This window comes from Bos indicus x Bos taurus, chromosome 11 (genome assembly GCF_003369695.1).
Source record: "Bos indicus x Bos taurus breed Angus x Brahman F1 hybrid chromosome 11, Bos_hybrid_MaternalHap_v2.0, whole genome shotgun sequence".
In the NCBI taxonomy this organism is placed as follows: Eukaryota; Metazoa; Chordata; class Mammalia; order Artiodactyla; family Bovidae; genus Bos; species Bos indicus x Bos taurus.
This window is the reverse complement of record NC_040086.1, coordinates 3,749,113-3,763,061: the sequence shown is the minus strand read 5'-3', so window position 1 is coordinate 3,763,061 and position 13,949 is coordinate 3,749,113. Positions and strand designations below refer to the sequence as shown.

Sequence of the window (13,949 nt, the reverse complement as noted above, 5' to 3'; positions counted from 1 at the left end):
ATGTCCCTTCTATGCCTACTTTCTGGAGAATTTTTTATCATAAATGAGTTTTGAATTTTGTAAAAGGCTTTCTCTGCATCTGGGGAAATAATCATATGGTTTTTATCTTTCAATTTGTTGATATGGTGTATCACATCAATTGATTTGTGAATATTGAAGAGTTCTTACATCCTTGGACTAAAGCCCACTTGATCATGATGTATTATCTTTTTAATATGTCATTGGATTCTGTTTGCCAGAATCTGCTGAGGATTTTTGCACCTGTGTTCATCAGTGATATTGGCCTGTAGTTTACTTTTTGTGCATGTGGCATCTTCATCTGATTCTGCTATCAGAGTGATTCATGTGCCCTTGTAGGATGAGTTTGGAAGTTTTCCTTCCTCTGCAATTTTCTGGAAGAGTTTGAGTAGGATAGGTATTAGCTCTTCTTGAAATTTTTGGCAGAATTCACCCATGAAACCATCTGGTCCTGGGCTTTTGTTTGTTGGAAGATTTTTGATTATAGTTCTTTTTTCCATGCTTGTGAATTTCTGTTTCTTCCTGGTTGAGTTTTGGAAGGTTATACTTTTCCAAGAATTTGTTCATTTCTTCCAAGTTGTCCATTTTATTGGCATACAGTTGCTCATAGTAGTTTATGTTTGTTTGTATCTGTGTGTTGTCTGTTGTAATTTCTCCATTTTCATTTCTAATTTTATTGGTTTGAGTCATCTCCCTCTTTTGTATCTTGATGTGTTTGGCTAACAGTTTGTCTGTTTGGTTTATCTTCTCAATATCTTTTTCATTTATTTCTGCTGATTTTTATGATTTCTTCCCTTCTGCTGACTTTGGGTTTTTATTGTTCTTTTTCTAGTTGCTTTAGGTATAAGGTTAGGTGGTTTGTTTGATTTTCTCTTGTTTCTTGAGGCAGGCTTGTATTGCTGTGAACCTCCCTCTTAGCACTGCTTTACTGTAGAGTCCATAGTCCTGGGTTGTTGTGTTTTCATTGTCATTTGTTCCTATGCATATTTTGACTTCCTTTTTCATTTCTTCAGTGATCTGTTGGTAACTCAGAAGCGTGTTGTTTAGCCTCCATATGTTTGTGTTTTCTTACAGTTTTTTTTTTCCTGTAGTTGATATCTAATCTTACAGTATTATGATCAGAAAAAGTTCTTGAAATGATTTCAGTTTTTTAATACTCACCAAGGCTTGATTTGTGGCCCAAGATGTGATCTGTCCTGGAGAATGTTCCATGCACATTTGAGAAAAAAGTGGAATCCATTGTTTTGGGGTGAAATGTCCTGCAGATCAATTAGGTCTGTGTGGTCCAATGTATCATTTAAGCTTGTTAGTTTTCTGTCTGGATGATCTGTCCGTTGGTGTGAGTGGGATATTAAAGCCCCCCAATATTTTTGTGTTACTGTCAGTTTCCCCTTTAATAGTTGTTAGAATTTGCCTTATGTATTGAGATGTTCCTATGTTGGGTGCATATATATTTATAATTGCCTTAAATTGTGCATAGAGGATAATGGGGGAAGGGGTGGAGTCATGCAAGGACAGCAGCTCCTGGTCCTAATCGAAGCCAGGCTTTCAAACTTATCATATGCAAAAGTTCAGGTGAATTACATCATCTTCTGGCCAGGAGGTCTGTTAACATTTTAAGAAACTTATCTTTCTCTAAAGGTGATTATTCCAAAGTCAGGCACCAGCCTCTAAATAAGCATTGGACAAAGCTGCATTCCTATAGGGCAAAGGTGAGGTGGGCTCAATCAAGAAAAGAATTAACTCAAGGGTCCCAGGTTACAAACATTGAGGCTACTACTTACATTTCTATACACCCATTATATCAATCAATACACTGCCAAGGACACAGTAGGTAGGGAGTATGGAGACTTAGAAGCAAACATTGGCCCAATAAGTGAAAAACCCTTCACCAATACAATTTCTAATCAATCTTTTAACTACTCAAAGGAATCTGTGTTTAGACAGTTTAGAACATCTCCTGCCTCTCACAGTTGGGAGGCTCTGAACAATCACATGTGGCCGGAAAAACCTATTCTGGCAGGCTAGAGGATTTCCAAAGGAGTTTGTAGGTTGAAACACTGTCACACCCAGGAATTATTAACTGGAGCTGTAAGCTAACTCTTTTTTCAGAGAGAGGTAGGGGGGGATAGCCCCCCGTAAAGTCAGAGGTGTAGGTGAGAGCACAAAGCAGAAAGTAGGCAGACTCTGGTTTTGGGGGTAGATGCTCGAGAATTTCCAGGGAGACTCCTGAGGCTTGATCCTGCCTTTGCGTATGCCAAGCCTCCTTCCTCATGACCTTTGCCATGGGCGGAGCTCGCTCCCCGCATCTCTTATAACAGTTTTTATTTTGAAGTATTTTATCTGATATGAGAATTGCTACTCCAGCTTTCTTTTGGTCTCCATTTGCATGAGATATCTTTTCCATCCCCTCACTTTCAGTCTGTATGTGTCCCTTGGTTTGAGGTGAGTCTCTTGTAGGCAGCATTATATAGGGGTCTTGTTTTTGTATCCATTTGGCCAGTCTTTGTCTTTGGTTGGAGCATTTAACCTATGTATGTTTATGGTAATTATTGATAAGCATGATCCCATTACCATTTACTTTATTGTTTTATAAACCTTTTCCATGTTTCCTGTCAAGAGAAAATCTTTTAGCATTTGTTGAAGTGCTGATTTGGTGGTGCTGAATTCTGTTAGCTTTTGCTTGTCTGTAAAGCTTTTGATTTCTTCTTTAAATCTGACTGAGATCTTTGTTGGGTCGAGTAATCTTGGTTGCTTTTTCCTTTCATCACTTAAATATATCCTGCCATTTGTTTCTGGCCTGCAGAGTTCCTGTTGAAAGATCGATTGCTATCCTTATGAGGATCCCCTTGTGTGTTATTTGTTGCTTTTCCCTTGCTGCTTTTAACATTTATTATTTGTGTTTAATTTTTGTTAGTTTGATTACTATGTGTCTTGGTGTGTTTCTCCTTGGGTTTATCCTGTATGAGACTCTGTTCTTGGACTTGGGTGGCTATTTCCTTCCCCATTTTAGGTAAGTTTTCGACTGTTATCTCCAGTACTTTATCATATCCTTTCCTTTTATTGTCTTCTGGAATGCCTATGATTTGAATGTTGGGGCACTTAACATTGTCCCAGAGGTCTCTGTGGCTGTCCTCATTTCTTTCTAGTCTTTGTTCTTTTTTTGCGCTGTTTCATTCATTTATACCATTCTATCCGCCAGCTCACTTATCCTTTCTTCTGCCTCAATTACTTCACTGTTGGTTCCCTCCAGAGTATTTTTCATCTCAGTTATTACATTGTTCATTACTGATTGGCTGTTCTTTATTCCTTCTAGGTGCTTGTTAAACATTTCTTAGTCTTCTCAATCTGTGTCTCTAGTCTGTTTATCTGTATCTCCATTTTGTTTTCAAGATTTTGTATCATCTTTACTATCATCATTCTGAATTCTTTTTCAGGTAGACTTCCTATTTCTTCATCTTTGGTTTGGTTTGGTGGTTTTTTTCATATTCTTTGACCTGCTGGGTATTTCTTTGCCTTTTCATTTTATTTAGTGTGCTGTGTTTACGGTCTGCTTTCTGCATGCTGGAGGGGCATAGTTCCTCTCAATTGTGGAGTCTGCTGCCTGTGGGTTGGGTTGGCCCAGTGGCTTGTGAAGGTCTCCTGGTTGGGGAACTTGTGTCTGTTTCCTGGTGAATGGAGCTGGATGTTGTCTCTCTGGAGGGCAGTACAGTGTCCAGTAGTGAGTTTATGGGTTTGGTATACCTTTGGGCAGCCTTCTCATTTTTTTAATGTTCAGTGTCGTGTTCCTGCTTTGCTGGAGGATTAGTGTGGGGTGTCTTGCACTGGAGGTTGCTGGCTCTTGGGTGGAGCTTGATCTCAGTGTAGTATGGAGGTTTTGGGATAGGCCTTTATCTATTAATGTTCCCCGGGGTCAGGAGTTTTGTTATGGTCCAAAGTTCTGGAGTTGAACCTCCTGCCTCTGGGTTTCGGTCCCCACCTTTTACAGTAGCATCAAGATTCCAACCACACAGCACAGAAGATAAAACCACTAGGTTAATGGTGAAACAACTCTCCACAGCCGGAAACAAAGAGATTCACAGAGTTATACAGAAAAGAGAAGAGGGAGAAAGCAGATAGAGGTGATCAGGAGAAAAGGGAGAGTCAAAAGGGAAGGGACCAATCAAGCCAGTAATGAAATCCCTAAGTGAAAATGGATACTGAAAATCAGACTCTTAAAGATACAAAATTAATAACAAGAGCCCAAAAAGCAAAAGTTAAAAAACTAAAGTAAAAATTAGACTCTCAAAAGTACAATATACAAAAAGCCAGAGTCAAACATAAAAATAAACAATGTGGAATTTATTTAAAAAGTAAGTTTTTTTAAAGAAAGATATAAGTAGGCTATTAAAAAGTTAAAGGAGTACTAAAGAAGCATATTAGGACAATTTGAGGGGAAAAAGCAAAGGAAGGGGAAAAAAGAGGGAAAAAAAGATAAAATAATAATAACAAATTAAAAGGAATTTAAAAACTAACAAAAACTTTAAAAATAATAACAAGAAAAACATATCAGAAATGTCTCTGGAGCTGTTGTGGGTAGTGTGGGGTCAGTTCAGTGTCAGATTTTCCCTTGTTCCAGCTCGTGCTTGTTCTCAAAGTCTGCGGTTGCCCCTCAAATGTACCGTCGCAGCTTAACTGCAGGGTTTTAATCTGTTGCACCTGCCGGTTCTGGAGCGGTCCCCCCTCCTTTTCATTGCTTAGGTTGGCCTCCTCTGTTTGCAGGTCTCTCTTCAGTGTCTAATTTCTGCCCTGACATGAGAGGGTGAAAATGCCCACTAATTTGGGTGCACTTGCTCAGCTGTGCTTTGGAGGGGGAGGGGCACTGCTAACAAAACACGCATGTGTGGGGAGCACTTGCAGTGGATGGACCACACGGGGGCTGCCACAGCGCAAGGCAGCATGTGCCTCCCAAGTCCAAGCTGCTCAGGCTCCCGGGTGCACTGTGAGGGCACAGTCCCAGTGGGCTGTGCATTTCCTCAGGGGAGCTGGTCTCAGGCTGTGACACTGCTGGCAGATGGGAACCATCCAGGATCCCAGGAAGACGTGGTTAGCGGTTGGCAGCCTGCTCAGTGCTTGCTGGGAAACATGGTCCCTGGGGCTGAGATTGCAGTGGTCCCTTGCCTTTCACCTCTGGCTGTCCTACACCTGTCTCTCTGCCTCCAGGGAGAGCCACAAACAGCAGCTCCCCTTTGATATTTGCAGGGGTGCGACTCTTTGCTCTGTGAGTGCACCAGGGGTCATGGTGCGGCATTAGAGCCTTCCCTAGGGAAAGGTCCCTTGCTTTTCTTTGTTTCTCTGGCCTTCCCACGGTTTGGGTTTTCCCCATTTTGTCTGTGCTGTGTCACATTGGTCCCCTCATTGAGTCCTCGTGGCATTCAACCCTGGCCTTTTCCCTAAGGACCGACTGCAGCACGCACCTCTGCACCCAGCCCCACTCACTGTGGGCAGTTGCAAGCCTGGGAGCTGCTTCTTGGCTGGTAATTGCCTTTCAGCAGGATTTCTGTGGTGATTTTTTATGCTGCCTCTGAGATTCCAAAGCTCCCCACTGATCCCACCTATGAGAGGGTTTCCTGTTGTGTGGAAACTTCTCGACTCCCTCCCCAGGACGAGTCTCCGTCCGAAAATCCTTGCTCTCCCTTTTCGTCTTTATCCTTTGTGCTACATAATTTTAGAGAAATTGGTATCTGGGGTCCTCTGCCAACACTCAGAAGTTGTTTAGTGGAAGTTGCTCCACACGCAGATGATATTTTGATGTATTTGTAGGGGAGAAAGTGGTCTCCCCCTCCTCTTCCTCTGCCATCTTGGAACTGCTTCCCTCCTCTAGCTTTGTTGGTAGGCCGACTTGACTTCACACTCCAGGATATCTGGCTCTTAAGTGAGTGACTACACCATCATGGTTTTCTGGGTCATTAACACCTTGTTGGTGCAGTTCTGCTGTGTATTCTTGCTACCTCCTCTTAATCTCTTCTGCTTCTGTTAGGTCTTTAGCGTGCAGTTCTGCTGTGTATTCTTGCTACCTCCTCTTAATCTCTTCTGCTTCTGTTAGGTCTTTAGCATTTCTGTCCTTTATTGTGCCCATCCTTGCATGAAATGTGCTCTTGATATCTCCAATTTTATTGATGAGATCCCTAGTTTTTCCCATTCTGTTATTTTCCTCTCTTTCTTTGCATCATTCATTTAAGAATCTAGTAGGCAGATCTAATCCCCTGAAGTATTTGTCACCTCCACTGTATAATCATAAGGGATTTGATTTAGGTAATACCTGAATGGTCTAGTGTTTTTCCCTACTTTCTTCAGTTTAAGCCTGAATCTTCCAGTAAGGAGCTTATGATGTGAGCTAGGTAAGGGCTAAAATTTAGTACTATTTCAGTAGGTAAACATTCTGTTATCTCCATTAACTTTGTTCATAGAAATGCTTCTTAAGACCCACTGGACTCCAAGATACTCCAAGATGTCTGGCTCTGAGTGAGTGACCACACCACTGTGGTTATCTGGGTCATAAAGACCTTTTCTGTATAGTTCTTCCACATGTTCTTTCCACCCTTTCTTAATCTCTTCTGCTTCTGTTAAGTTGTTATTATAACATTTTATAGGAGGCAGTGACCAAAACTATCCAAAAGAAAAAATAATGCTGAAAAGGAAAAGTTCAGTTCAGTTGCTCAGTTGTGTCCGACTCTTTCAACCCCATGGACCACAGCATGCCAGGTCTCCCTGTCCATCACCAACTCCCAGAGTTTACCCAAACTCATGTCCATTGAGTCGGTGATGCCATCCAACCATCTCATCCTCTGTCGTCCCCTTCTCCCACTGCCTTCAGTCTTTCCCAGCATCAGGGTCTTTTCAAATGCTTCAGCTCTTTGCACCAGATGGCTGAAGTATTGGAGTTTCAGCTTCAACATCAGTCCTTCCAATGAACACTCAGGACTGATCTCCTTTAGGATGGACTGGGTGGATCTCCTTGCAGTCCAAGGGACTCTCAAGAGTCTTCTCCAACGCCACAGTTCAAAAGCATCAATTCTCTAGCGCTCAGCTTTCTTTATAGTCCAACTCTCACATCCATACATAACCACAGGAAAAGCCATAGGCTTGACTAGACGGACCTTTGTTGGCAAAGTAATGTCTCTGCTTTTTAATATGCTGTCTAGGTTGGTCATAACTTTTCTTCCAAGGAGTAAGCGTCTTTTAATTTCATGGCTGCAGTCACCATCTGCAGTGATTTTGGACCCCCAAAAAATAAAGTCAGCCACTATTTCCCCATCTATTTGCCATAAAGTGATGGGACTGGATGCCATGATCTTTGTTTTCTGAATGTTGAGCTATGGCCAACTTTTTCACTGTCCTCTCACTTTCATCAAGAGGCTCTTTAGTTCTTCTTCACTTTCTGCCATAAGGGTGGTGTCATCTGCATATCTGAGGTTTTTGATATTTCTCCTGGCAATCTTGATTCTAGCTTCTGCTTCTTCCAGTCCAGCGTTTCTCATGATGTACTCTGCATATAAGTTAAATAAGCAGGGTGACAATAAACAGCCTTGACGTATTCCTTTCCCGATTTGGAACCAGTCTGTTCCATGTCTAGTTCAAACTGTTGCTTCCTGACCTGCATACAGATTTCTCAAGAGGCAGGTCAGGTGGTCTGGTATTCCCGTCTCTTTCAGAATTTTCCAGAGTTTCTTGTGATCCACACAGTCAAAGGCTTTGGCATAGTCAATAAAGCAGAAATAGATGTTTTTCTGGAACACTTTTGCTTTTTTGATGATCCAGCGGATATTGGCTATTTGATCTCTGGATCCTCTGCCTTTCCTAAAACCAGCTGGAACATCTGGAATTTCACGCTTCACATACTGCTGAAACCTGGCTTGGAGAATTTTGAGCATTACTTTACTAGCGTGTGAGAATAAGTGCAATTGTGTGGTAGTTTGAGCGTTCTTTGACATTGCCTTTCTTCAGTTTAAATCTGAATTTGGCAATAAGGAGTTCATGATCTGAGCCACTGTCAGCTGTGTCTTGGGTGGCGCTACATGGCAGGGCTTAGTTTCATTGAGTTAGACAAGACTGTGGTCCATGTGGTCAGATTGGCTAGTTGTCTGTGATTGTGGTTTCAGTCTGTCTGCCCTCTGATGCCCTCTCTCAGCGTCTGCCGTCTTACTGGGGTTTCTCTTACCTTGGACGTGGGGTAGCTCCTCTCGGCCACGCCAGCGCCGCGCAGCCACCACTTGCTGCAAGTAGGTGTCTGAAAAACCGGTGGTTGTCTGGGATTTACCTGCTAAAATACTGCTAAATTTTAGCTCTTACTACTTTTCACAGTTACTTTATCAAGTGTGATTTTTAAAGTCTTATTATTTTGTTAAGATCAGAAATAGCACTAATCTTATAGCAGTACCTGCTTCTGAACTTCAACAATATCCTGTCTTGTTGGCAGAAAGGGAATGGTTCAATCTAATTTTCTTAAGCTCTTATGAGCTTTCACTGCTTAAAGACAAGTTAATTACACATTGCGCCCAGGAAGATCTTCCCTCACCAGTGTATATAATTTTGTTTAAAATTTCACTTTCCTTTTCCAATTCTTAGTGAGCTTCTCAGAATAGAGAACTTGACTGTGAAGGTAAGGGGTGGGAAAAGCAAAGGTGTGTTCCAGGTAGACTTGCTTGTATAAAAAGATAATGTGATTGGAGACTTTAAAGCGACTTGATCCTGGCTTCCAGGACAGACGCCTCCCCTTTGCTCCCACAGTGTGGCTGAAGTCTCACCTGCGTGCTCTCCCGCCTCTGCCGCTGTGTCACACACACTGTCCTCCCTGTCTTCAGGGCTCCTTGAGGGTCTAAGTTCGGAAAACACTGAAGAAACCCCATTACTACTTTCACCTCCACTCTCTTCCTTTCTTACACAGAAGGAGCTAGAGATGTCAGTTTCTAGATTTTTATACAAACATTTTAAAGAAAAGTGTCCCATGGAAACCAGTGTTTTCAAGAATTCAAGGGTATCCTTAAAGTACCCCCAAATTATTTTACACATTTCTTATTTTATCTTTTTCTCCTTAGGTACCAACAGTTAAAATGATTTATGAATTATTTATTATATAAATTACTGTTTTCTCCTTTTGCTTAGCTTAAAAAAAAAAAAAACACTGGACAGTTACTTTGTACTTTGTGAGAAATTTTCCCTTTTATTTATATTGTTTTTGTGTCATAGGAAGGAAAATCCCCTCGGCAGTGTCTGAAGGAAGGAAACTGCAAAGCTTTGAAATACTCATTTTTTGAGTGTAAAAGATCAATGGTAAGTAGCTAAAGATTTTTAAAAGCTTATGCTCAAAATTAGCTCTGTAGAGTCAAATATGTTAGTGACTTAGTAATTATAAATAGGTTGCAGTGGTGTCACTTGGGAAAAAAGATGTACTTTTTTCTCACCCAGTGAATTAATGTGAGGTTCATGGAAACCCACAGCTGATTGTTCTATTATGCTAACCACAGTAGCTGAACTTCATGAATTTCTAAAAACGAGTTAAGACCATGGTCTTGGCAAGTATAAATGGAAAAGAGTTGATGTTGGTCACTGTATTTGGGTCATTTGGCGATTGCACAGCCATAATGCGGGATCTAAAGGGTGTGTACTGCTCCTTACATGTTGATGTGATTGGAAAAAATGTTGGCATCTGTGTTTGAATCTGTAGTGATGAACTGTGGAGAGACAGCCTGAAGGACATTACAAATCTCATCTTTGATTCAAAGATTCACAAAGGTCTTTGGAATAGAAACCAGGAGCCTTGTGTTTGTGAAAAGAAAATAAGAAATCACAAAAATGAACATCCCTTTAAAAACAGCAGTAACTTTAACTTGAACATGCTCTCGATTGGTCAGCAGCACTTAAATCCCTTTCCTTTTGTTGATAGGAGAAGCAGAGCGTATAGGATATTATGATCTGGGAGGCCAGAGAAAAACTTTGCTAACTAATCAGATCCAGGGAGGTGTAAAGTGAGATTAAAATTGGCAATGCTTTCTCAAGTGACACAGTTCTTTGCCATATTTTCCTGTCATTTAATGTAGGAAAAGAGGATTTTCTTGCCTTCTCCCACACAGTTTTGTTACCCTTGTAAAATGCAAGCCTTTAGACCTTTCAAAGAATGTTAAATCATGTTTATATAATTGAGAAGTCATAAAGAACAGTTAGTGTAGGAGGCAATGAGGTGTCCTTATTAATCACAATGACTGGATTTGTAATAAACTCCCTGTTAATTCCTATCCTGAAACTCAGGCTTTGATCTCCAAAGAACATTAAGAAATCAGAACATATAAAGCTTTTCCACAGTTTTATCTGCCTTCTGCAGACATTTGTAATAATCTTGAGTAAAAAAAAGTTAACATGCTTCTGACCATTTCTAAATATCAGTACGAGGCAGAACTTGACTCACACTTTGACTCTAGAAGGAGCAGTATTAGGAACCTTATAGCAGATTTAAGAGATCCTTGCAACCTTTCTTCAAGACTAGGACGCACTGGTAGTCCTCCAGTGTGAGGAATAACTGTTGCAACTTCGGTTGGTCAAAACCTGAAATAAAATGATTTAAATTGTGCTGGTAATTTTGCTTATTATTTCAAACAATGGGTATGTAACTCAGAGTGAAGGTAAAATGGTCAGTTTGAATCGGCTGTGCCCTCCTAATAGTAGCATCTCATCATCCTGATCATGACTCTCGTTTGAAGATTACTTGGTTTTTGAAAGTGTGGCTCTTAGCTACTGTATCTGATGCTCAGATGAAGAGATAGTGGTCTGTCCCACGCTGGCTGTGTTGTCCTCATTAACAGGGTTTAGCTCTAAACTAATTCATTCCTCTGGGATTTCTGTGGAATGGTATTGACTGCAGTTCTGCCTTCTGTACTGACTAGGACCCTCCATCCTGTGGCCTCACTTAAGAAGTGGCCTTACTGGGAGGCTTAAGTGAAAGAATATGCAGTTGACCTATGAGTAGTAATTTAAGGGTTTGTAATCTCAAAATGGCTGTGTGTTACATATATTTCAAGGCTCTTTTCTCAGTTACTATTTAAAGATTCTAAAAACACTTGAATATTAACCCAAATAAAGCTTAATCAGAAAGTCAGCTTTGTTAGAAGAATAATGTATATTGAGTGTACTCCAGAAAAAAAGATGAATGTAAGTTGGACTTAAGAATTCTTACTGTGACCGTGAATGGAACTCTTGTTTCTAACGCCTTCTTTCCCTCTTTGTTATTTTTTCCTCCCCCGAGCTGGGACAGTCGCCTTTTTGATTATGCTGGAGGCTGGTTTACTCCTCTCATGTAGTGACACCTGTTACCAAAACTGTGTTTGATTATGGTGTCCAAAATGTGATTTACTTGTGTATTTATTTTCAGTTGGATGCCAGATCAAGATTCAGGGGAAGAAAAGGATATTGATACTACTATGTTGAAACCAAGATGGATACAAGAAAGGACTCTGGTCATTAATCCAGAGAAGCCAAAATAAGAAACATACTTTTTGTTACATCTGTTCAGGTGGACCAGTTTTTTCCTCCATGAAACAAGAAAATGGATGAGTTCTGGTTTTCAGTAGGTATAAATGATTCCCTTGTTCTAAGTTATTCTTAGAATAAAAATTCAATTGAATAGTTATGAGCTGAGAACATAATAGATGTGTTTTAAGAATTGTTCTGAAGCACAGGGAATGGAAAGATTGTTAGTTTCCAACTTGACTTCTCTACTAGATGACACAAATTTGTGCATCCTTTGTCAGTACTGTGGAGGCCAGGGATGGGACTGTGAAAATCAACATGCAGCCTGATGAGAAGATAATCCGTCTGGAAAGTTTAGGGTAAAACTTTCTTTTATTCAGATTGTACTATTTAGTTCTAAAATAAATTGTGTTTGACTGCTTGGTGAAGAAATGCTTCCCCTGCACTGATTCATTCAGTAACAACCTCAAAACGTTAATGCCACTCATTAGGCAAAGCTGGATCCAAATCTGGGACTATGCTGCCAGGCCTTCTGGCCTCCTCTCCTGAGTGTTTTTCTGTTTCCTGACCTCATTTTTAGGCTGGCCCTCTCTCCATAATGGGGAAGAGGCCAGTGTCCCCCCAAAGCACACATCCTTAAAGTCTGTGATCCCAAAAGAAGAAAGATAACCTCCTTTTCTGGGGTCCACTAATCAGATTCCACAAAAGAACTGTTGTCTTCTCTGGAACAACTGCCTTTGAATTGGACCAGTCCCTGTGGGAAAAGGGACAGGACCCCATGATCTTGGCCAGGGCTGGGTCTTAGGCACTGTATTTGGTAATTCATGTCAGAATCACCTTGGTTGAGTGGTGGGCCTTTATCCTAAAAGGAAAGGATTCAGAGCAAACTGAAACAGCAGGTGTTGACGTTAGAAGGCAAGACTGAAAATTATGAAATACTTGAAAAAGTTTACAATCACAGTGATTTTATTCCAGTCACATAATACAGTAGAGCCAGATATGAATCCAAGTTTCTAGTTTTATTTTCAGGATTGAAGAATGATGGAAGAGCCGTTGCTTCTTCATAGATCTGCAGTTCACTGGAGTTAGAACAATCAAGGTATTTTATAGCTCTTTGCTTTCTTAAAAGTTCACCTAAAGTGAAAATTCTGTTATCAGCACTGGTCCTTGCTGCAGAACATCACTGAGGTCTATTTTATATATTATTCATTGGTAAAAAGAAAATGATAGATTTTTTTCAATAAATTTTTGTATATATCTGTTTAAGTGCCACAACTTTTATTAAAGGTTAAGTTTGTTAAGAAACTCAAATTATGTTATAGAGCCCTATCTTTTCTTAGCTACAGCTTTTTTGAGAGCTTCACTGGGAGAAATTCAAATACCTTAAAATTCACTCTTAAAGTAAAGATTCAGCTTTTTTTTCTCTTAGTAGTCACAGAGTCATGAACCCATCACCACTGTCCAATTCCAGAGCATTTACACCGCTCCAGAGAGAAGCCCTGTCTCCATTAGCGGGCATTCCCTTCTCTCCTTGGGTACCCCAGTTCCTAGCAACCGCTTACACATTTTCTGTCTGTAGATTCACTTCTTCTGGGCATTTCATAAACTTAGAATTATGTAACATGTGACCTTTTGTGACTGGATTCTTTCTTCATGTTTTCAAGGTTCATCTATATGTAGCATCCATCTGTACTTCATTTCCTTTTATTGCTGAATAATATTCCATAATATAAATATACCACATTTCATGTAACCATTTATCAGTTGATGAAGATTTGGGTTGTTTGTACTTTGGGGCTATTATGACTAATGATATGAACATTCATGAATGAATTTTACATGGACATGTTTTATTTCTGTGTCATATGGTAACTCCAGCTTTAAATGATGAACTCCCAAACTTTTCCACAGTGGCTATATCATTTATATCCCCACCAGCAATGTAGGAGGATTGCAGCTTCTCCATATCACCAACAGTTGTTATTTTTCATATTTTTGTTTGTTTTTTATATGATAACTATTTTTAAGTCATTTTTATTTTTTGAAAATTTTATTGGAGTATAGTTGATTTACAGTGTGCTGTTGGTTTCACGTGTACAATCAAATGACTCAGTTGTGAGTGTGTGTATATATTTCCCTTTTGTAGGTTTCTTTTTCCATATGTGCCATTACAGAGTATTGAGTTCCCTGTGTTGTACAGTAGGTCCTTATTATCTGTTTTATATATAGCGTATGTGTATGTCCCTCCTAATCTCCCAGTGTATTCCCTCCCCCCTTACTCCCTGGTAACCGTAAATTTGTTTTCTACAACTTTCTTTTTTAAAGCTGAGTTCATCTGTGTCAGTTAAGGTTCCGCATATAAGTGCTGTTTGTTATTCCGCTCTAGTGTTGTTTGTCTGCCTCTCTTCATTCAGTATGACAGTTCCTAG

The 13,949-nt window shown here is 40.2% G+C and overlaps 1 protein-coding gene across 1 annotated transcript in view; it reads left to right on the top strand.

The window, feature by feature from the left end:
* LOC113900951 (cytochrome c oxidase assembly factor 5) overlaps positions 1-11,954 on the top strand; it is a 34,489-nt gene extending 22,535 nt beyond the window's left edge. The window contains exons 2-3 of the mRNA XM_027554661.1: positions 9,247-9,330; positions 11,423-11,954. Of these exons, the coding sequence (XP_027410462.1) occupies positions 9,247-9,330; positions 11,423-11,464 (126 nt within the window). The 3' untranslated portion in view covers positions 11,465-11,954. The remainder of the gene's footprint in view (positions 1-9,246; positions 9,331-11,422) is intronic.
* The last annotated feature ends 1,995 nt before the right edge of the window (positions 11,955-13,949 follow it).